The 22,916-nt window shown below is 40.7% G+C and overlaps 1 protein-coding gene and 1 long non-coding RNA gene across 3 annotated transcripts in view; one reads left to right on the forward strand and one right to left on the reverse strand.

The window, feature by feature from the left end:
- Positions 1-556: 556 nt before the first annotated feature.
- The window catches only part of FGF13 (fibroblast growth factor 13), a 228,174-nt gene continuing 205,814 nt past the window's right edge, over positions 557-22,916 (forward strand). The window contains exon 1 of one of the 2 annotated variants that reach the window (XM_084535177.1): positions 557-813. In XM_084535177.1, coding sequence (XP_084391303.1) covers positions 765-813 — 49 coding nt within the window. In that variant the 5' untranslated portion in view covers positions 557-764. The remainder of the gene's footprint in view (positions 814-22,916) is intronic. The other variant, XM_084535180.1, reaches the window with a different exon arrangement.
- On the reverse strand, positions 20,018-20,804 carry LOC311444229. The gene is made up of 2 exons (XR_014697760.1): positions 20,624-20,804; positions 20,018-20,547 (listed from the first exon to the last, which is right to left on the reverse strand). It is a non-coding gene; the product is annotated as an uncharacterized lncRNA (long non-coding RNA).

Consider the following 22,916-nt stretch of genomic DNA (forward strand, 5'->3'; position numbering starts at 1 on the left):
GGGGGCCCGGGCTGGGAGGTGGGGAGGGGGTGCGGGGACCCGGGGGGGTCGGGGGGGGCAGCTCTGGCTCCAGCCCTCCCTGCTGCCGGCGAGCGTAAACCTGCCGCCTCTTCTGCAGTGCCGAGGACTCGCATCCTCCTCCTCCTCCTCCCATCCGCGGCTGCAGCTCTGCTGCTCCATCCCATTATTGTTAGAGGAGGATGCGAAAAAAAAACCACACACACCAACCCACAAACCGGCACCGAACCCAACCAACACACCCAAGCAGCCCCCCCCGGAGGTCTCCCTCCTCCCAACACCCGCTGCCCCCCCCCCTCCCCTGTCGGTGGGACTCCCAGGACCGGCTGCGCTTCCCTGGCCCTGGGGAGGGGAGGCAGAGCCGGGGAGGCGGAGGGAGGAGGGGGCCGGGGCCAGGCAGACACAGGGAAAATCGCTTTTGTCTCCGGCACGGCGAGCGGCGCAGGGGCTCGGTGCTGCGGCTGCCGGAGCCCCCCGCTCACCGCTCCGCTCCCGCAGGCACAGCGGCGGCACCGCGCCGGGGAGCGGGCACAGCGGCGGCTCCTGATTTATTATTATTATTTTTATTCTTTTTTTTTTTTTTTTTTTTTTTCCTCCCCCTCCCTTTCTTGTTCGCGTGATTTCTCCCTTTTCGGCGCAGAGGACCCCCCCCCTCCCGCACGCACGCTGCCCCCCGCCCGAGGTTTCCGTGGGTCCAGCCGGAATCCGCGCCGCTCCCGGGGCTTCCCCCCCCCAAGCTGGGGTCTATGAGCGGGAAGGTGATCAAGCCCAAAGAAGAGAAAGATGCTTCCAAGGGTAAGGCAGGCGCAGCCGCTCCGAGAAACAGCGTGGTTCACGGCCCGACCTTACCGCTCCGGCTAGCCGCTCCCAGTCCCTACTTTTGGGGACCCCCCCACCCCTCCCGGCACGGGGCGCGGGTGGGGAACCGGTGCCCGGCGTGCGGAGCTCCGGCCGCGGGGGGGCCCGGCTCAATGCGGCACGAAAGTAAGTGCCCCCCCCCCCCGGCAAGCGGGGCCGAGCCGTGCCGGGGAGCGGGGAGACATCGCCATGGAGACGGGGGGGCGGAGGGGTGCATGCGGACCCCCCCCCCCCCCCCCGGTTCAGCCGGTGCTGGGCAGGGGAAGCAGCCCCCGGGGTGCCCCGTGCCGGGGGGGGGGCACATACAGGTGGCTCTGCCCCTGCCACCCCCCGAGCACGGCTGGCTCCGCAGCCTTACCCCAGCGGGGGGTGCCGGGGGGCGCGGGGCTGCGCTGCTGCAGCCTTCCAGGAGTAGTTTTACCCGTGTATTTGTAAATAAAGCCGTATGTCTTCTCAAGCGGGCATCTGTGTGGCAGGCTGGCGCTGGTGGGATACCCAGGTGAAGGGCACTCGCTTGGCATGAGAGGGAAAAAAACCCTGTTCCTAATTTCACAAAAGAGAATGGACACTTTGCTATCGTTCACTTTTTTTTCTTTTCTTTTTTTTTTTTTTTTTTTTCCACTTTGAGAGGCCAAATCCAAAAATTCCTCCTTTCGATTCTTATTTTTATTTTTGAAAACTTCTTAGTTTCCTGATTTTGGAAGTCAGTGTCTAACACTAGATGTTGGAGACCTCTTATTTTTATACTTTTTTTAAACCCTATCCTTCCACTTCCACCTACATTTTGCTATAAGTCTTAGCATCTTCATCAGACTCTTATTTATTTTGCTGTGAAAAATGTAAGTCCATCATTCAGTTACATTGCAAAATCTTTCATTTTCTGTTTGTCTTTAAATTATTTTCTTTGATGTTAAGTAACTACTTATTTATGTTGGCCTTATCCACTAAAATGCCCTTTAAATAATTTATTAAGCAATGCAGAACAAAAGATTCCTGCATTTCTGAGGAATTATTTGCATGATTTAGAACTGTTATAATCCTACACATACAGAATTTGCCACACTTGTGTGAAAGCTTGGTTTTTAATCTAATTTGCATATCCCACTTTGTGCTATGATCACAAGTCTTATTGACACTTTAACTTAATGTTTGAAATCGCCTGCATACAGGTTTTGTGACGTGTGTGTTTCAAAACACTGGGACAAAGGCATTTGTATCTCCTGGTAATGAGTCAGTAATGAGTTAGACATGCAAGGTTTTGATTCCCGTGCTGACAGTGTACCTGAAGATGTATGTTCTGTGAGTCCCGAGAAAAACTGTTGGTGCTGATACTCTGCTCCCAGGAGATGGTGGTACTCTTCTGGAGCTAGCGTAAAAACTTTCTCTGTTACCATAAAGTAAGAGACCTGTTTTAGATAGAACAGGAGGAGTCGGGTGTGTGAAGTTTGGCATTTGCTGTAGAAAACTGAGTGGTTGCGTTCAGTGAAATGTGCTTTTACAGAGGGTCCAAGCACATTGGTAAGGAGGAGGTAGTATTTACCAGTTAATGTATGGGCTGGGCAGGCTTCTTTGGTCTATCAGGTCATAGACTAAAATAAGATTTATTTATTATTATTACTTTTTTTTTTAACCTCTGAACCCAGTGGAAGTTCTTTTGCTAATTGTGAGCAGTGTTGCTCTTAATGGGAATGTTTAACTTGAGCGTATCCATAGTAAGAGGCCATTTTTTTTTCTTTGTTTTTGTTTTGATTTTGTACAATAATATTTTCTTTTGAAAGTACCGTGTACCATTTTCTGCACATCCCTGCAGTTGTACTGTAGCAATGGGTATACTTCAGTCCCAACGGGAGCCTCTACAGTTTGGGGTTTGTTAACCACTCTTTGAAAGAACAATGTAATCAGCTTTCATGTGAGAATAGCTTATTGTGGTGGTAGATTTGTGTATCCACATTTTGCAAGATATACGAGGTGATTTTAATACCCACTGTAAATGTGAGTCTCCCAGGGCTGCATTTGCATAATAAATGTTGAGTACTTTGTTAGGGAGAATAGTGTCAGCCTTTCTTACTCCTCAAACCTGAGATGAGACTGCTGTAGTTGTCTGCAGAACTTGGAAGGCCATATTCAGACCTAAAATAAGGAGCTGCTTCGTATTATTTGTTGAGTGGCATTTTCTACAACCTGCTTTTCGGTGCGTCTGTATAGAAAAGCCTGATTTATACAAAACTCTGAAAGGCCATGGATTTTGGTAGAAAACAGTACAATTCAATGCAGGAAGTTACTGTCTTGCACTGGATATTTTAAGTGAAATTATCCTTTCTTGTAAAACCTGTGGTACCTTCAGTGGAGTTGTGCAGGTGTAACAGAAGTGCCAAAACCTGCTTTTAAAGGAATAGTTTTCCTGGCATATATATATATATATATATATAATTTTTTTTTTTTTTTTTTTTGTAGATGAAAGAGGGGAAACAACTGCTCTCTTCAGATAATTTTGTTGACCCCCTTTATAAATTATGCCTAGAAAACCCTGTGGTGACTGTTTCGCTCAAAACGTGGTAGCTTTTAAAACTGAATGTGAATGTTCAAAAATTAACTCTCCCACTATAAATGCAGCTTACGGATTAACATAATGAAGTCAGGGACCTGCACCTTTCGGCAAAACGCTGCATTAACTGTGGATATATGCATATAAGATTATGGCATGTCTGTGTTTTAACTGTGTGAGCGTTGGAAAGCTGCAGGATGCTGTTAGCCCCAATAGCCTCCAGGTTCTCATGGGGGCAAGGTGGCGACACAGGGACTGGTGGTACTGGCACCCAGTGGCTTTGTTCCTGCTGGTGGCAGCCTGGTCCCCAACAGCCAGGTTCTTTCTGTGCTGTGTAGCTGGTGCGCTAAGAGCTGCACGTGTGGCCCAATGGGTGATTTTTTCCCTAATTTTCCCTCAAAACATTTTTTGCTTCGCAATTTGAGAACAGGGTCTACAGTGAGTCTTGCTCTGTTTGGGCTTGTATCAAATTGACCCATTCTGAATGAAATATTTGTTAAACTTTTGGTTGGTGGAGAAGCACTGGGCAGTGGGATTATATAGGGCGTTAGAAAGTGAGTTGAGAGCTGCTGAAATCCTTCTTGGACTTGGATCTGGGCCTTAAAGAGCTCACACTGCCTGGTGTTACAGCCAAACTTTTTTTAAAGGCTGCTTAGCGATTTGTGGGGCTCCTCCAAGGAAAGTTAGGGGGCAGAGAAGAGAATCTGAGTCTAAATCTGAGAAATGGATTCAACTGTACTTGGCTTTCTGTTTACCGGCTGGATTACATACTGTTTCCTTCCCCTGTCAAGGCAGCCACAGAGGGGTCTCTTCCAGTCACCTTGCTGTCACTGCAAGAAAGTTCAGTAACTTTGCCCAGAAGTCTGATAACCTCAGCCAGAAGCTGTGACAAAATACAGACTATATTTTCTTCTCCAGCAAGTATAATGGGAGGAGTATTTTCAAAGCTGATAGCTCTAATCTGAGAAGAGCCTATTGAAATAGTGACAGTAAGGGTGAAGACTTTGGAAATACAGGTACTATTCTAATTTAATGACAGCAGAAAACAAAGCACTTAAAGCACCTGGCAGGAAAAATAGAAGTCAGAATTTTGACATATCTATTACTGCTTTTCCTGGCTTTATGGGAATATAGTATAATGCAGCTTATGATTGAAAGGTCTGTAGAAAAGCTGACAAAAATAAAGAAGCTGATCTCAACAGTTATATTTCTATAGTACTGAATCATGGGGAAGTAACTTACTTCAGGGACTGAAGAAGAGCTGCACAGAGACAACATGTAAGCTGACCATGTCTTGGTCTGAGGCCACTGAATCAAAATTAGCAGCAAGTGCAGACGGGTGTGAGAAGGGGGAAGGGAGAATGGTGCTAGCACGCTGCTGCTTTGCCAGCTCAGGTGGGAGGCAGGCATTTCTTTGTCTCTCTTTCAGAAGTTTGGGTATCAATACTTTTGCATTGCAGACAAATAAATCATAAAAAATATCAGCAGACTTCCTCAGCAGCCACAGTTTGACATATGAACTCAAGTCTCTATCTGGGCAGATGTTTGCCAGAGGTAGATTGGGTCTTATTGTGGTAAATTGGTGCTATTGACTTACGCACTGGAGCTTGTTTGTGTCATAAACATTTAATGTTGCCAAAGAATGAGTAGTTAAACTCAGTGGTTTTATTATGTTCACTTTCCATTATAAAGAAATCTCTGTCTCCTGTCTGAAACGTGAGATTGCAGATCCCCTTTGAATAGATGCCTGCATCGCCCACTGGGAAGTGACAGCCAAAATTTGAGGGACGACCCACCCCATCCTGGGTATTAACACTGCAGGTTACAATAGATACTCAGCTCTTGGCTGATGTCCTGATCCATTCAAAATTCCCAGTGACACCAGTGGGAGTTCTCGGTGTCTGCCTGTGGCATTGCCTCTGATTAGTGGGTGGTTGTTAATGTGCCCATGCTTGGAATATTTACAGTAACTACCTCCTGTTATGACTCATTATCTTTGACTGGTTTTGTTTCCACAAACTACAGTAGCTCTTTATGAAAGGTGTCATCCTTCCCTCTAAATCCCAAGATGGTGCTCCCTGACATCTGCTGGTAAAACACCAGCAATTAAAAAGTGGACACGGCCTTTGAGATCAAGATGCCAATGCTCTCCTGCTGACACTATGTTACTGTTTTCAGCATTATCTGAAGAAATCCACAGTAAGGCAGTATTTTTAGGCACAAGCTTCAAGCTTTGGGGTTTGTGATACTGTCGATTCTCACACAGCTGTTTCCCTGTGGCAAAGAACTCGTGTTATACTGAAGGTAGTAAAAAGTCATTTTTATTTTTTTTTTTGCTTCTAGAGGAAAATTTAATAATAGTTGCTTCTTGGCAGATATAAAATCCCATCTTCAAAGGAAAAACTCCCAGGCAGATGAAGCTTGGATGATGAGTATCCCCACAGAGCATCACAGGGGACTGCAAAGGGGTGACTATCAGCATCCACAGCAGATGCATAAAAATTTGTATGGCTCAGACTTCTGGCATCTCTGGTCTGTGGCCACCCACAATATGCTGGAGACTTGTCATTAAATGTATTTGTGCCATTTCTACTGTGATTTCCTGCAAGGCATTGGTCTTACCCCTACGCTTTGGAAATTTAGTGCTGCAGTGAAGCCTAGGGTCAAATAAATGTTAATTTTCTTCCTCTGTTCCTTATTGTGTGTTATTGCCATAGTATATTTAGGAAAAGAGGTGGAACCAGAGTTGTATGAGCTGCCTCCTCAGGAGCAAAGAAGTGGCAAATCCTGCTCCTTGGTCTTTTCCCTGCAAGCAGTGAATCTATGCTTTCATAAAACTATGTGTAAATCCAGATGTGTGGTCATTCCTGTATACAAACAAAATATCTGTAAGTCTGTGTGGAAGATTTTCCTATTCTAAAGGATTTACAACTAAGGATTTTCAGACCAGGATCTTTGTGGGTTAATGTATATTGGAGAGGAATTGCTCTGTTGATCTCTAGATTAGAGGCGCATGTGTTTTGTACAACTTGGCTATGGATGCATGAGGATTCGGCATCTGTTCTCTGGGACTGAAGCTTTCCTAGCCACTTGGATCTCTTTAAATTGAACCTGGCTCTAGGGTCTGTGTAACACAAGTATTTTTCTTGCCCTAAGTCTGTTGTCTGTTGTCCTAACAAAATGTCATGCTTTTTCCAAACAGTTAAGCTTTCATGAAAATACATACATTAAAAACCAAAATGAAACAATGAAACAACTAAAGGAATATGTATTTACCTTTTTTTTTTTTTTATGGTAACATACATAAAGCACTTCCTTGTTGTTTGGTCTGGTTTCATACTCAATATTTGTATTGTTTTGCTGAGAGAAATGAAGGTGAAAATAACTTGAATTGTACCCTCAGGCAGGTAACGATTCAGTTCTTTTCATGAAGAGAGAGTAACATGAGACTGTTCTCCACTTAATTAGTTTTGTGAGAGTGATGTGTAAGGCAAGGTCAGTGCTAAAGGAAGAAAGGGCTGGCATGGACTGAATGCTGCTTACGTTGTTTGAATAATTAGAGCATCACTCTGAGGTGGGAGGGAGCAGAGGGACTGAAAAGAAGTGGGAAGAGGAGATAGTCCCGAAATAGCAATTGAATTGTTGTTGGTCTACGTTGCATCATGTGTGCACTGCTCGGGATCGACTAAATTTGAACTGGTGGTGGTTCATTACCTTTGATGCTGTGGTTGTGACTGTAGCTAAAATGAAGGCATGTTTACAGAGACTGTTCAGTGGCCCAGGTAATCTCTAGGTGATTTTCAGCTGAGGCTTGACTTAACTTATAAAAGGCTTTGTCAGTTGCTTGAAGAATAAATTGTTCAACTTGTATGTGGTATTCCTGATATATGTACTTTCTGTTGCCAGCTGATTTTGGACTAATTTTTTATTTTTCTTCAGTGCGATCAGACCAAACTTGTGTCATGTAATACTCATCTGATGTGAGTAGTCCATGAGCATTTGCTGGGTTTTGTAAAGTGACGTATTCATCTCAGTACATCGTTTCTACTTGCCAGCATAGGGAATTCAACAATATTGTTGTATTACTCTGATGTTCTTCTGTCTCCCTGTTTGTGTAAGCTGTAACAACCAAGACTGGCAAGAGAGATGTGAAATTTCATCATCAGTAGTGGCAGTAACCATGTGATTCTTTCTAATCTTCCTTCTCCATCCCCTCAAAAGATACTGTGCCAGGAGGGTGAGTACTTGTGCAGTGGGTTCACCCTGGCTGCCTGCTGGGCACCCACCCAGCTGCTCTCATTCACTGACCTTAGCAGGACAGGAGGAGGAAAGGAGATTGGAAAGCTCATAGGTTGAGATGATAAAGACAAGGGAGATAACCACTTAATGTTGTAGGCAAAACAGACTTGAGGAAAACTAATGTAACTTAATGCCAATTAAAGCAGAGTTGGATGGTGTGAGAGACAAAAACTAAAACACTTTCCCCCATCCCCATCCCCCCTTTTTTTCCTGTTCGTTTTGTCTATTGAATATTTGGAGTTTTTCTTTTAATATTGGAGGTGACTCTTGAATTTTGAAAATATTTCTGCCTTCCATTAAATAAAGAGAAAAAGGGCAGGGCATATTTTGCATAAAATAAGAAGGAGAATGGAAGCCTTACTAGGAGAAGGACACCAGAGAACAGTTAGTAGTAGGTAGCATTGCAGGATGAGCACTAAGTGCTCCCCAGCTGTCTGCCATAGTATCAGTCATAGGGTGCTTCGGAATTGTGGGATTCCTCAGGAGGATTCATTCTGCATCATCTGCCCTGCAGACACACAAGTGGAGAGAGCTTTCTTCTGGTTTTTAGCCATTTTTTTAAGGAATTGTCAAAATCTGAGAAAATGGCAATATATTTGTCAATGTGCTATTATCCTGATAATGGAGAAATATGTTTTCTTTGGATTTTATATCAGCTGGAAGTTTCCATACAACTATCTTTTATATTCAGGAGATGTACAAATTTCCTACGTTGCTCTTACACTTGCAATCTGCTCAAGCTGTACTAGAGTCCTGCCTTGAAAACATTAAATTTTTTAATTGTAATTACACGCAGTGCTCCAAACTGCTGTCACTTAGACTTTGTTCCTCTGAGTGCTGCAAGAGGATGAAAAATTCTGATGGAGCCAATTGCCACTGCAAGCCAGTGTCACTTCTTATGGGGTATAGAGCTGGAATACCTGAACCGTGAAAGTCTCTTTAATGGTGAAATAAAGATGTGGTGGTGTTTTGGAGTTGCAATATTGGTGGGAATTACAGCTGTATATGTGTCTGCAGGGAATCATAATTTGTAATTATTTGAGACCATCGTGTAGAGCAGGTACTTCCCTTGCTGCAGATGTTGAAGCAGTTTCTTCTGATTGTAAACAGGAGAAAGGTCTCTGCAGCTCTACTCATGTACAATCAGTGCAGGTTTACTTGTCACGTGCTCTTCTTATGTTTGCTTCTCATCTTGCATACCAGTGACTGAACGTTTGGAGCCTGCCAAAAATAGCTAACTGTTTTCAAGTGATTGGGCAAGGAGAATTGGAGGGGCTTTTATTTGTTACTGCTCTTCTTCCTACTTGCTCTCTGAAAAAAAAATCTTTTTTTTTTTTTTTTTTTTTTTGGGAAGTTAGTAAAAGGAGATTTATGTAGAAGTGAAATAAGTTAAAAGAGATCAAATAGGAAGTCTCTTGTTCACCTATGGGAAGCAGGAGGACTGTAATTCCAGTATTGGGAGCTGAGAACAGAGTTCTTAAAGTGTGACCTATTTCTGTTCAATGCTGGTGTCAGGATACCTCCTAGCCAGGGAGGCCAATATGGCATTAAGTCTATTTGAATGTTCAAATTTGGTTATCTGACCTGCTAAGCTCACAGGCTTGTGTTACTGGGTCACTGGGAAGCTCCATCTTCAATTTCCTTGTCTTGAAGAAGTTTCTTATAAAATACCAGTGCAGAAAAGATATTGAGCTTTGTTTTTATAAATGTGTCTTAGGGAGGAATTTCTGTCAAATGGTTACTGTTATGTTGAGAATAACAAGCTGGTTTAAATAACTTTTTATACAGGGTACCAGAGTAGTAGAAGGTGGAAAGGAGTAAAACTTTGCAAATATTCATGCAGGAACTAATATACAAGCAGAAAGAAGAGAACAACAAAGAAGACAGGAGGAAGGTGAAACTATGTTTTTCCTATCAGTGCAATGAGTAAATATTCTTGTTTAGGACACCAAAATTACCTGGCAGCAGTGAATGTAGAGGAAAACTGAATTATGCAGAGATGTGAAAATTGTCCATTATGGCCCAATGGAACTTCCAGAGTTCAAACGTTTGTGTTTGTTCTCCCATTGGGACATAAAGCTTTTTGGAAGGTACTCAGGATAAAGAAGTATAGCAAAGTTATTTTATGGAAAAAGACTTGTTTTGAACCTGTGTTCTTGTTCCACCCTTAATCTGAGAAGCCTTCCAGTCAGAACTGGGGTGTTTTATCAAGACTTTTGAGAATGTTCAGAAATACCTAGCCATTTGTTCTGCTCAACATTAAGAACAAATTTCAGAATATAAGTTTTTTTTTTTCTTTTTTTTTTCTTTTTTTTTTTTTTTTTCAGTTGTGTGGAGGATAGTGGGAAAATTAGTAGTGAGACAGAGAGGTGTATATGTGCCTTTTGGATTGGAAGAGTATTGCTTTTATTTCTGTGCACATTGTATAGTGAAGGATGAACTTTCAATTGCTTTGAGATTTGTGGAAGGAATAAGACACCAGGTTGAGAATACAAAGGGGAGAAAGTGTGACGGAGAGGCAGAAGAAAGCAAATTCTGTGCAACTTCGAATTTCAGAAAATTAGCTTATAAAAGGCTCTGGAGAGCACGAAGAAGCTGAAAAATGTAATGGAAGAGGGGATATTATGGGCATAACTTATCACTGTTTCTGAGAGTGTAATAATAGCCTGGCTATGTATATTCTCACTGCAGGGTATGGATTTATGAAGACCATAAAAGAAGTGATGAGGGTAGCTGAGGCAGGAAGTGAGCAGTGGAAAGGGTTTCAGTTAAGCCAGGGTCAAGGGAGAGATGAAGTCAGCAGTGATGCAGAGATGGAGATGGGCACAAGGGGGAAAAGTACCTTATGAAACTGCTGCAGTTACAGGGCTTTTCTTAAGAGGACCAAAGATAAGTATTTATCATCACTGTTGGCAGAAGCAGGTAAGACCATATCAGCTACTGAAACTGTTGTGAATGTCGAGCATAAAAAGATAAATACCTTTGCACACAGGGTTAACTCACTGAGTTGATTGCCTATTTTTTTGTTTGTTTGTTTTGTTTTAAATTATTATTTTATTTTATTTTGTTTATTTTATTTAACCAGTCAGGTGTTTTGCACACTGTCAGAAAAGCACCTGTACTGGAAAGCTGCAAAGAGAGGCTGGGATTGTGATCGAAAGAGACAGAACTGGGTTTACAGATTAAAAAAAATTATCAGAAAATAATTGCCTAAAACCTTAAGTCTACCTTAAAAGTAGAAGGGATATCCAGCTCTGTTGTATGCAGTGCTCTGATCAATCAAAAAGTCACAGACCTTAATCAAAAAAAAAAAAAAAAAAAGAAACAAAAAGAAAACAAAAACCTTCTGTCATCTAGCCTGATTTTTTCACCCCTTCGATGTACTAAATGAATTATTTCTTTGCTGCTTAAAATTTTCGTCCTGTGTGTATTGGTTCAAATACCTTATAATGAAACTATTTAAATAAAGTCTTCAAATCATCTTCCTTATATGCTTGAGTTTCCCTGAATCTGGCTCTCAATTTACCATTTAAAAAGAAATAAAATTTAACCTGGACTTGCATCAGGTTGAGACAAATGCTTACTCTAACAACTAGTCCTGTGAAAGCTAGCATGTTTCACCAATATCAGTGAGCCTTGTGACCCCCAGAAGTGAAGTCTGGAAGTACTACCTGTTTTTTTTTGAAAATGGTGTACTCTGTCAGAGAGGATGAATACATTTACTGGTGTGTTGTAGGTAATACATAGCACACACAATTTTCCATTGAATTGGAAGCATTTTCCTAGAAGACTCGATTATCTGGTATGATTATGTGGGATTTAGTAACAAAATCATGACTTCACTGATAAAAGCAACTTGAAAGAAAACTTAGGTACTTGTATTCTGTAATGACATAGACAGCATTACCTTCTGTAGTAGTATTGAAAGAAAAGAATTCTGGAGAGAATTCTGGAGAGACTTTGGAACTCTTAGCAATAACACTAGGCTGTACTTTTATACCAGGAATGCAGGTCTGACAGCCTGAAACACTGTAAAAAAAACACTGACAACCTGTCATGCAAGGTGCTGAGCAGCTATACTTTTTGTTTACCCGAAAGCACTTAGAGCTTAGGTTTGGGTCCTGTATCAGTGAACATCGTATATTCCTGTCATGTCATGTTCCCACTATCACAAATTCTTACTTTCAATGAATTTCAGAAGGAGCAATTGACTGTGTATGAGAGAGACCAAGTGAGTGACAAAAGGCTTATAAAAGAAATCAGCAAAATGTAGTACACTTTCATCCTGCTCATTCAAACCTGTGTGAATGAGCTGCTCATCAAGGTGGTTCCTCCATCACTGGAAGGAGAAGAAAATGCATTAGTTTTCTTTTTTATAAAGCTATTAAAATTGTTTCATTCTCAAAGTAAAACATTTACTCTATTCTTTTATATGTCTTAAAGCACAGTTACTCTACTTACTGTTCTGATTACAGCTTCAAATATTTATACTCTTGCTGTGCATGGGACATGTTTCAAACTCTCCAGGTAAGAGTTTCATAGCTAATCTCTGTATTTTTGGGTGACACCTTTATAAAGGACAGAACTTGAACCAATAGTGTCTTGTCCAGTTGGATTGAAACACAATTTGTATTGCTCAGTATTGTTCTTGTTGAGTATTATGCTCAGCAGGAATGTGACCTGCTTACCATTTCACGCTGCTGACCCATTGGTATGCTGAATGAAGGATAAATACTTTAAATGTTAAGTCTTTTTTTATTATTTTTATTTTTTTTAGAAAATGTATTATCATTGTGTTGAATCAATGTCGTGTTTTAAAACAAACCCGAAGACAGCTAGAACAAACTGTACATTTTGTAATGAGGCTTGATTCTGTGATGTGGAATATGTGTGTGTTGGACAGGTTGCCATGATAGTTCCAGTGATCTTAATGGAGACTCAAGTATGCTCCCGAGATCTTGAAAATCAGCAGAAAACACTGTTGGTAAATAAAAGTAGCAAAATCCTATGGTTAGTTTGTTTCTTCAAAGATGGCCTGGAAGATGCTGCAATGGACTTAGTATGGCATGAAATCTTGCAATGTGTTTGGGAGTTATGGCACCAAAAGTCAATCGGTTTCCTTCATTCTCTTCATCTTTACCTTTTCCTTAATTTTATTTTACCTTTTATCCACAAGCAGGATTGTTGACTCAAAGGTCTTGAAAGATGGTTAATACCTTGGTACACATGGTGGGAGTAGTCTTTAATAGGTGGTGGTGTCAATTTTTGACCCTCTGTCTAATAACTCCATGAAGTATGGAACTGTTAGCCTTGTGTGCATTTTCTAATCAGTATTCAGATTTGCAATATTGCTATAGGATGTGTCCCTGCTCTACTGTGTAGAAAGAACGGCTCGTGCTTTATAAATTGAAGCTAATACTTCTTTGATTAGTGTAAGCTTATTGCCAGATAAACAATATCTTCATATGAAACATGACTCTGCTTGTAGGCTTAATAACCTGGCTGCACTGATATGAAAAATCAGTGGGTTGGTGGGTGATTAGGCCCGGCTAACGTAGTGTCTTGGAGCACCAGGCAGTCTGAAGCTTACAATAAAACTGTAGGATGAAACTAGATCTGCCTTTGTTTTGAATTTCTAAGTCTCATAGCAATGAAGCAGCCTGCCCTAGTCTATGCAACATTATTTTCCAAGATGTAATTATTCCTAGCTCACTGACTTGAGTAAATCAATTAAAGCTCTGTGTGTGTAACAAGGCTTTGACATAAACTAATTGATCAGGACATGCAGGCAAATGAGAAAGGCATGGGACAGATTTTAAAGTGGAAGGCTGAAACATTACAAGGCCTTTTTTTTTTTTTTTTTTTTTTTTTTTTTTAAGGTGATGTTGTAGTAGCCAAGTTCTCATCTTCCGATCTTCCATACTGACAGGATTTTCAGTGTTCGCAGTGGTGTTAAATGTTTCTTTGCTTTATTCAGGTTAGCCTCTTTGCAGCCTGTCCTATAGGAATCAAATCTTGATTCTCTTCCTCTCCTCTGGAAGTGAGGCTAAGGGCATGTGTGAAGGCATCTCAAACTGTGAAGACTCATGATCATGAACTTCTTTCAGTAGGCTGGTATGGTTCACTAGTTATTGCCAGCACCTCAACTACCTCTGGAAATTGGTCCTTTTTTAGTTCCTCTGCCTTTATGGGATGCTATCCACAAGTTGAGTTGGGATGACAAACTCGTAAATCCTTCTGATGATCTTGTAAGGGCCTCATAAATCATAAAGACCTACTTCTGATCAGCCAAAAGCACTGGGGAGTAGAGCAAAAAGGGAATGAGCACCTTGCCAAGAGAAGAGGCAGGGAAATAGGCCGCTGGTAAGGACCAAGCTTTCCAGTTCGTCGCTCCATGATATTTTTAGAATTATAATAATTTCCCATCCTTGCTCTTCCTCCCCAGGAAAATAACATTTTTGCTCAAGCTGCATGAAAACTATTGGGATTTGATGAGTTGAGCTGTTTGTGATCCTGAATCCAGAATGATGGTAGGTATTGCTTGCTGCAAGCACTTCCCTGCCAGGCCCTGAGGAAGAGCTGATAAAAAGCAGCATTGCCAAATCGTATTTTTATCTTTTGTCTTATTGGGATTCTCTCTTCCTCCCTCTCTCTTTCTCCCTCTCTCTTTTGTTTTATTTTATTTTGCTTTGTTTTTAGATTTAGCAGTCTTGTCAGGGTGTTCAGAACAGCATCGTGCTGTATGTTTTGTTTGTCGGTATTACTTGGTGGTCCAGCCTGGCTGGCAAAGTGCCCCATGGCTGATGTATCTGTGCAGCTGACAGGACTGGCATGCTGCTCTTGTTGCAAGGTAACGTGTAAAATAAGTACACTGCCTTGGGCAAGATTAATTTCTTGGTACTGATGTAGTTATTGCATTTCTGTCTTACAGCCCCTTGCAAATATTGCTGTTGTCACATTGACTTCATTTTATTGTCCTGGATGAAGTCAGCTGGTACAATTTTGTATCACAGGTGGTGTATAGATATGCAGGGTGGCCTTGGTAGACTTATTCCATGGCTCAATGTGACACTTACTAATTTAGTATTATTTCCATTTAGTTTGGTGCTAATGTTCCCAGTGTGCCCCCTCTGTTTGAGGTGAGAGGACTCCCTTTCCAAGAAAAAGCTATCTGTAGCACTCTGTGCAAGGTGCTTTAGTCACATGCTTGATGACACAGTTTCTCCTAAGAACACCTGATTTAAACTCTTTTTTTTTTTAAATAAATATATATATATGTTTATTGAGTGTAAGTCCATGTACTTTTTTTTTTTTTCTTTTTTTTCTTCAAGCTTTTCCCTTTCCCTCCTGTTTTTATTCTTGCTCTGGACAAGGCTTGCCTTTAGATCAACTTGCAAAGTTGATGAAATTCCTGTGCCCAGGGTGCAGACCAAGCTCTCTTGTCTTTGCTGCAGCTGCTGTTAATGTTTTTCCCCATCTCTTCCAGCCCTTTTCCTTTTTGTACTGACAGTTAAATTGGAAACCAACCACAACTGTGCTCTAGCAGTATTTTGCCTGAGGTGCTAACAGTAGGCAAAAACTGACTTGGATCATGGTTTTAATTGGTTTGATTTTTGCCACTGGCTTTAGAAAAAAAGAGCTATTTTAGTTCCTCCTCATCCTTGGTCAATTTTTGTTAATATATCTGCAGTTTTAAAAACCTCAAAGACTTTCAGCACAAAAAATATTTGAATGAGATTTACTCTGAAATGTTGATGCACTGGTGATATCTTATGGTATTTGGTTTCTAGTGGGCAACATCACTCGTGTTTGGCAGGAGAAAATTGCAGATCTGGAGGAGCTTGACACCTATTGATTACCCTAAGAAGGAGTTTTTGATATGAGGTTGGAGGCATCTTAATGCCTTCTTTCTTTTTTTTCTTCTTTTTTTTTTTTTTAACTTCTGTTTCAGTTGTTCTACTTTTGATACTTGGCTTGTTGGATTGCTGGTCCTTGCTTTTAAAACCAATGAAGGATTATTCAGCACCTGTAACTGCAGAGATGAGTGGTGACAAGTGTTTGTGCTGTTTTGCTGGGGGATGAGAGTCAGTTTGTTTTAATTTTTAATGCTTCGATTCTTTGGCAAACACCAGAGGTGTTGGAACTACTCACTCATGCAAAAAAATAAATTATGCATGCGTACAGGTTTGGTGCCTGAAGGCATTTTGACGGGCATACCTTCAGGCACACAGCTTCAAGAGCCTAGACTCTTTATATACATGCATCTATGGAGTGAAAGGACAGACCCTTCTCAGTGGGTCCACATAGGCTTTCTTCAGCCTATTCACCTCCTGACATCCCAGATGATGTTTGCTGTTCTCTTGGTTGGACTTGTATAAAAATTATAGATAACTTTGAATAATAGAATTGCTTGAGTATCAGTACAGCACCTGGATAGCAGATATTGAATTAAAAATATGCTGGCAGCCTTATTTTTCTGCCCTTAGTCTTCAGTTGCGTGCAAACTTTGTTTGCTTCATGCTTCATGGCTTGAACATCCCTATACTTCTAGGTTGTGTTTGTTGAAATGCAGTGGTTTAAGGCTGTATGACACATTAACAATGACAGAGGCAATTTGGGCACTGGTTAACTTGAAGTTTTATGTCCTTCATTTCTGTGAGGCATGTTTGTTTGGTTACATTATCTGCTAATTGTATTTCTGAACAATTTCTTGCAGAGACCTATAGCTGTGTATTTTTATATGAAAGTTTCATTATTCTCTAGGGGAGATGATCAGTTAATGGCTTAAATGAGCAAAATGAGCTCAGCTTTTGCTGTCTGCTGGCAACTTCTGTGGTAAAACTTGAATTTTAGTGGGTACAACAGAATTTTTCTGTATTTCTTCTTGTATGAGGTAGGTACTTGCTGGAAGGCTTTTCCTTGCAAATATATGATTTTTTTTTTTTTCTTTTTCTCTTTTTCCTACACAGGTGAAGTTATTTAAAATGATAACTTGATAGTAAATGTTTTTAGTGGTATTTAAAGAGCACCAGATGGAAATAACTGATCCATAGAATCCGTTATTAGGAGTCTCTTCTGAATCAGAAAAAAAAAACACATCTCACTTTTGAAAATGTATTACTTGGAAACACAAGTCCTCCCAGCTTTTCTGGACTTGGAATGTGGATTTTGGAGGTGGGGAAGTTTGTGCTTTTGAGGCAAGTGAAGAGCCCCTTCTCTCACAGCCTTATTGGGAGGAGCCACTTGTGCAGTGAGTACGAGCTCTTCCCAGAAATAGTTGTGACACTGAAGAAAGCTTCTTACTTTTTCATGATAGTAAATAGGCTGAAAAGGGGGAGGGCTCACACAGGCGGGGCCTGAGAGCTGGTACATAATTCCACCTTTAAGTTACAGTTTGACACCACAAAACGCTTGATGGCACTGTTATTCCCAGGGCATTGTGGGCAGGACCTGCTCCTCTGCTAAAAAAATTTTGTTTTTTTTTTGTTTTCCTGTAGCAGTATGTGTAAATCTTCCCCTTCCATATCCCAGGTGGCAGTGACCTGGGTTAAGTGTGCCATGTATTTAAGGGAGAAATGGGGGACAGTAAAACTGGGGTGTGAATGTGGTGCTCAGGTAGCTCACAAATCTGTCCCTGTGAGATGTCATGTTACTGCTGTGCGTACCAGGTATTCTGTGGTATTGTTTTTTTTTTTGCTTTCTTAGACACAGGAGGTTTAGTAGCCATCAGAGAAAAGACAGTGGGTGGTAGTGGACAGTCCTCCGTGACCACAGCTTGAATCAGGTTCGAGCTGTCCCTGCTGCCCCCAACGTACAGAGCTGTGAACGGAATGTTTGTCTGGGGCTCCACCTCAGGAGAAGCAGCCTTGGGCTCATGTGCTGCTCAGTCTGTTTGGCATGACAAGCTTTTGTCCCTAATCTTATGTGGTTCCCCCTTAATCCAAGCTAATGGGCTCCTTTTAGGAGGAGCTGTGTAAAGGTGAAATGATTTATTAATACTCTTTGATCTAGTAGTAATACCTAAAACAAAACTAGGAACCTCTACATAACCTATCAGAAATGACATTTGAAAAATATTTATCCAAAGCTCCAAAGATCATTGTGCCCTCTGCCTGAGAAGAGCTACAATGTAAATGAAACACTTCGTACAGGTAAAGAATAGATTTCTTGTAGTTGGCTGTCAACTTCCAAATTCCCGGCTTTTATATACCAAAATGTAATTCATGCACTTCTGAAGGTTTCTGTGATGCTTTATTATTTTTTTGACTGTGTACACACACATTTCTATTGTCAGGGTACTCTCTAAGTCATTACATCCATGTGTGAAATGAAAAAAATATTCTTTGCTTTGGTTTGGAGAAAAAAAATCCCAGATGAGTGGCAGGATATTGGAGTGTATTCCTGTACTTGCAGAGCTGCTGATAGTTGTCTTTAAAACCATTAAGTCCTTTTTCAGTGTAATACACATAATGTGTGAAAGCTTTCCTTAACTGAATAGTGGCTGTTAAATATTTCATATTTCAGGGATTTCTTGTTTGCTTCATGTATATGGACTCTACCACAGTGCTTTCACACTGAAAGTAGGTCCCCAAAAGACTAGATTTTCCAGGCTGCTTAGTTAAGTAAATTCTTCTCATTATTGATAAGGTCTGCACAACCTGGTGCTTCTTGTTTCAGTGGAAGAAAAACTTTTAAATGACAATATGCATCCTCAGACTGTTTACTCCTCACATTTGTGGTTATTCAAGGAAATCTGTCTATATACCACTCTGTTCATTTTTGTATTTTCATGTAACAGTGTTCCTGTTAAATGGAGGGATAGTGATGAAAATTCTCAATGGATCAGGATAAGCTGAACAAAATTTGTAGCTCAAGTACAGAGCCAGGAGACAATCTCAGAAGCAAAACAGCAGAGGAGAATTTTGCCTTTAACTGCTGCCATACAGATGGGCAATACAGAGTCAGGATTACATAGTTACAGTTTGCCATTGACTTTGTCTTTTAAAAAACACTTCTGCACTTCCAAAATAGCATCTTGCTGTCCCTGAGTATGTTTGGAAAAGCTTAGTTGCTGAAGAATTTTAACAAGAGATGAAAATGTGCTTTTCATTGCATGCATAGCCTTGAGCATCAGGCATGAATCTAAGGGGCAACACAGGGAGAGATTAGTTTAATATACCTGACAAGTGCACTTGCATTCTTTCCTGGTACTCACATGTTCTTTTCTTTTCTTTTCTTTTCTTTTCTTTTCTTTTCTTTTCTTTTCTTTTCTTTTCTTTTCTTTTCTTTTCTTTTCTTTTCTTTTCTTTTCTTTTCTTTTCTTTTCTTTTCTTTTCTTTTCTTTTCTTTTCTTTTCTTTTCTTTTCTTTTCTCTTTTCTTTTCTTTTCTTTTCTTTTCTTTTCTTTTCTCTTTTCTTTTCTTTTCTTTTTTCTTTCTTTTTTTTTTTTTTTTTTAAATATATTTATTTCTGGGCAATCAGTCTCCCTGTGAAGTTTGTCTAAAGGTTGTGGGGTTTTCTTCTGCTCTCAAGCTTTAGTGATATAGTGCATTTTACTTGTCCAAGTTTTTGTTTTTCTGTTCCTGGTAAATAGAACCAGACTAAATCCACAAGTCCACAGAAACGTCTCTGTGATGGAGTTGCTGTGTAAACACCCTGTGCTTACCTGTTTATTGAATGCTTCTTGTCTGTGTATGTGCAGTGCTTTTGACTAGTACGTGGCTGCAAGGAAAACAAACAAGGGAAAGAGCACATCTCAGGATGCACAACTCTTCAGCAAAAGCTTGTGAATTGTTAAATGACAGTGGTAAGACAGAAAATAGATAAAGACAAGGAGCCAGGAAATATATACTCTTCCCTTTGAGTGGAGACCCCACCTTACGCACACCTTTAACTTTTTTCCTACCTAACTTTGCACTTGCTGCAAAGTAACTGTTTCTGCATTTTGTTGTTATATGCTGTTTGGTCTGGTTTGTGAAGGATGATCGTGGTGGGAAAGGCAAAAACGTATAGGAGCCATGCTGACAACAGGGTGCTGAAATACCCTCTGCAGAAGAGAGAGGGAGCATCTGCAATGCACAGCGCAATGCACTGTCTTTGTGACTCCAGCTGTGACTGGGCTTGCACATCTGCCTGGCAAAAGGCATCCCTGTGCATGGTCACTGCCTTGGGAACCTGAAGGCTGAATGTCTGTCAGCTTGCTTCTGTGTCCTCTGGCTTTGTTCTTCCTCCAGCTTGAGTATAACAGTTCCTGTTCTGACAGGACCTGGCACTTGCCTGCAACATTCTACAGTATTGCATGGTGCAGTGCAGATATACCCCAAAAGGTGCCAGGAAAACAAAGCAACACAGATATTCTTTATCTTATGACAGAAATACAGCTCAAAATTTCTAGTTGAGCAAACCCTCTTATGTAAAAATACCTAGGTTTTCAGTACTGAGCTGATCCTGCTCTCAGCAGGATCTGTATGTGCCTGTGATACCACTTGATCAGTGTACTGATGGCTTTCTTGTCCTGGATATTACATGCTGTGCGTGGTCCTTCAAACATTCAATAAAATAAAGAGACTTCTGGGCAAGTAGTTCTCATGGACTGAGACAGGCATGTGGTACCAGAAAGGAGAAGGAAATAATGCACTGGAGAAGTGTCTCCTGCCCTGCAGTACTTCAGAGGTCCCACAGCAAAACTGCCTTAATCTGGACTTGGCCTTGCAGTGCATTGACACCAGCTTCCAGGTGGATTTGCATGCCCTAGCTGATCCCAGGATGTTCCTCTGGAATTTCTCAGGGATTTTCACACTGTCTGGCTTCAGACCTCCTGTTGAGAAACTGTCTTGGGTGTGAATGTCCTTGTTTGTCAGGAGAGCGCTAGGGCTGGTGCAGATTGCCCAGATCTTCTACGTACCTCTTTTCCCAGGCTTAACAGAGAACCTCAGCTCCTAGAGCTGGAGCACAGCTAGAAACATCCATACCCATGCTGTCTGTGCCTTTGTGATCTGTTATTTGCTCAGCTTGCTATCTATTGACCCTTTTTATTTCCCCAGGTCCCGCCTCCTTGCTTCCGTTTCTGCTCTACAGCTGCTAACATCTCATCTCTACCCCAATGCCCTTCTTTCCTCCACAGGTACTAACCATTTTTCCCTCAGGTTGCCTAATTGAATAATATAATTAGGTTAATTAAGAGCAATTGTCTCAGCCTGCATTTAGCTTGGAGTTTTATTCTTCTTTGTCAGACCTGGTGAAAGGCTTTTTTTTTTTTTTTTTTTTTTTTTTTTTTTTTTTTTTGTGCCAAGGACTTGTGCAATCTTTCCCAATAAATTAGTCAAATAAATAACACAGTCCTTCCTTTCTGCCCTTACACCACCATGGCTGTAGCAGTTCTGCAGTTGTAGGCATTGTCTGTGTGCAGAACAGGCCCATGACTGATGTAATTTGATGATTTTCATTTAATTTCTTACAATTATGCCAGTTAATTGGAACTTTTAAGAGAGCTTTTAGTTGTTACAGATGTGCAGGTGTCTCAATATTTGTCCATAGGCCTGCATTATAACAACTTCCATCATCAGCCTGTGATGTCTGTATGTTAATTATTCCTTTTGTGAGATGAGGTTGGCAAATGAATCTTCATCAAGCAACTGATGAGTACATCTGTGACTTTGTAATTTAAAACTAAGGTTAATAAGGCCAGGTCCTGGAGGGAATCAACTGGTGGTCTTTACAAAGGTAATGAGACTGCCTTTCCAGTTTGTATGCCTCCATTTTTAAAGTTGGACTGAATTAGTAACCAGAAGCAGATGTGAAGGATATTATCCACTCTGTACGTGTTACTTACACCTGTGTAGAATAAACAGATCATGTCTATAGAAGTACAGGCGTATACCTTCTGAAATGAAATGTTAAGAAGGCTCATTCTATTTCCAGTGATAGTGTGTAGTTATAGAATACCTGCTCCAAATGGTGCTGGTATTTCAGAGTACCTTCTGTAATTGTAATGCTGTCTTTGGGTTTTCATCAGACAAATTCTGTTTTTGCTGTTTTGATACTGCTTATGGTTCACTCGAGCAGGCTTATTTGACATCTGAGCCTTGTGTTAATCTGTGCACAGATGTGGTTGTCACCAGTGGCTGGGAGGCATCTGTCTGAGCCAAGGAAAATGGGAGTCACGTGCTTATGTTTTTTCCTTCATAGAGCTATTAAAATGTTACCTATCTTTCTTCAGGGAGGAGTTACTTGCCCTTACCAAGAAGACAGTGTGTTTTGCGGTGGCATTTGCACTTCGTGCCTTGATTTAGGAACATCTTCTGCATTTCTTATGCCCTGTTTATGGTTTCTGAAGGTCTCAGATGGCATGGAAATGGTGTTCAGAACTACCTCTCTGCATCAGAGAGATTAAAAGACTGCTTAGAGCTGAACCTGAGCTGTCACTGTCTACGTCTGTCATCTAACTTTAAAACCCAAGAATTGGAACTATCTGACATGCTGGAATAGAATTTTTATTAGTTGTTTTTAGTGCAGCAAATCATGTTCTCCTATAAGTTGTAGCTTTCTTGTTAATGTAAACTGTAGACACTCATTAACTTCAGAATAAATACTACTCTTGCAGTTACAAGGCAGTATTAGTATATAATTTTAATCAGTTATTATAGAATGTTGATAAAAATGAGTGGGATTTTAAATTTAAATGGCACACATTTAAATGGCTGCTCCTTAGTATATAAATATTATTCTGTATACCCAGTGTGTTCTAGACTAGATTACACGTGAATGTTTTTGTAAGCTAAGTGAGAAGTAATCAGAGGTAGAAGTCTTAAATGTAATAAAACAAAATTGATTCATTACATTTTTATATTCATGTTCAAAACCAGATATAGACACTCAAAAATATTCCAGAGAGAAGATGACTTGCTAAGTGATTGGGGGCAGAGATACAACAGTTAGTAACGTTTGGTCAAAGCAATGCCTATCAGAAAAATAGTTGTTTCTGTATAAAAATATAAGGCTATTTGTAAGCCCATTAGAATTCTAGTACTGTTACTTTAGTTACCCTGTCAGTGCTTATCACTCCAGTTATTTTTCTAACAGATTGAGACTGAAAGAGATTTTTCTGGTAGTGTCCATATCACTATAGGAAAAAAAAAAGTCTGGTTATAGGCTCTACTGAGTGACAAAGTGACTTTGCTATAATGCTATGTGCTAAA

This window comes from Aythya ferina (assembly GCF_964211825.1).
Source record: "Aythya ferina genome assembly, chromosome: 13".
NCBI lineage: Eukaryota > Metazoa > Chordata > Aves > Anseriformes > Anatidae > Aythya > Aythya ferina.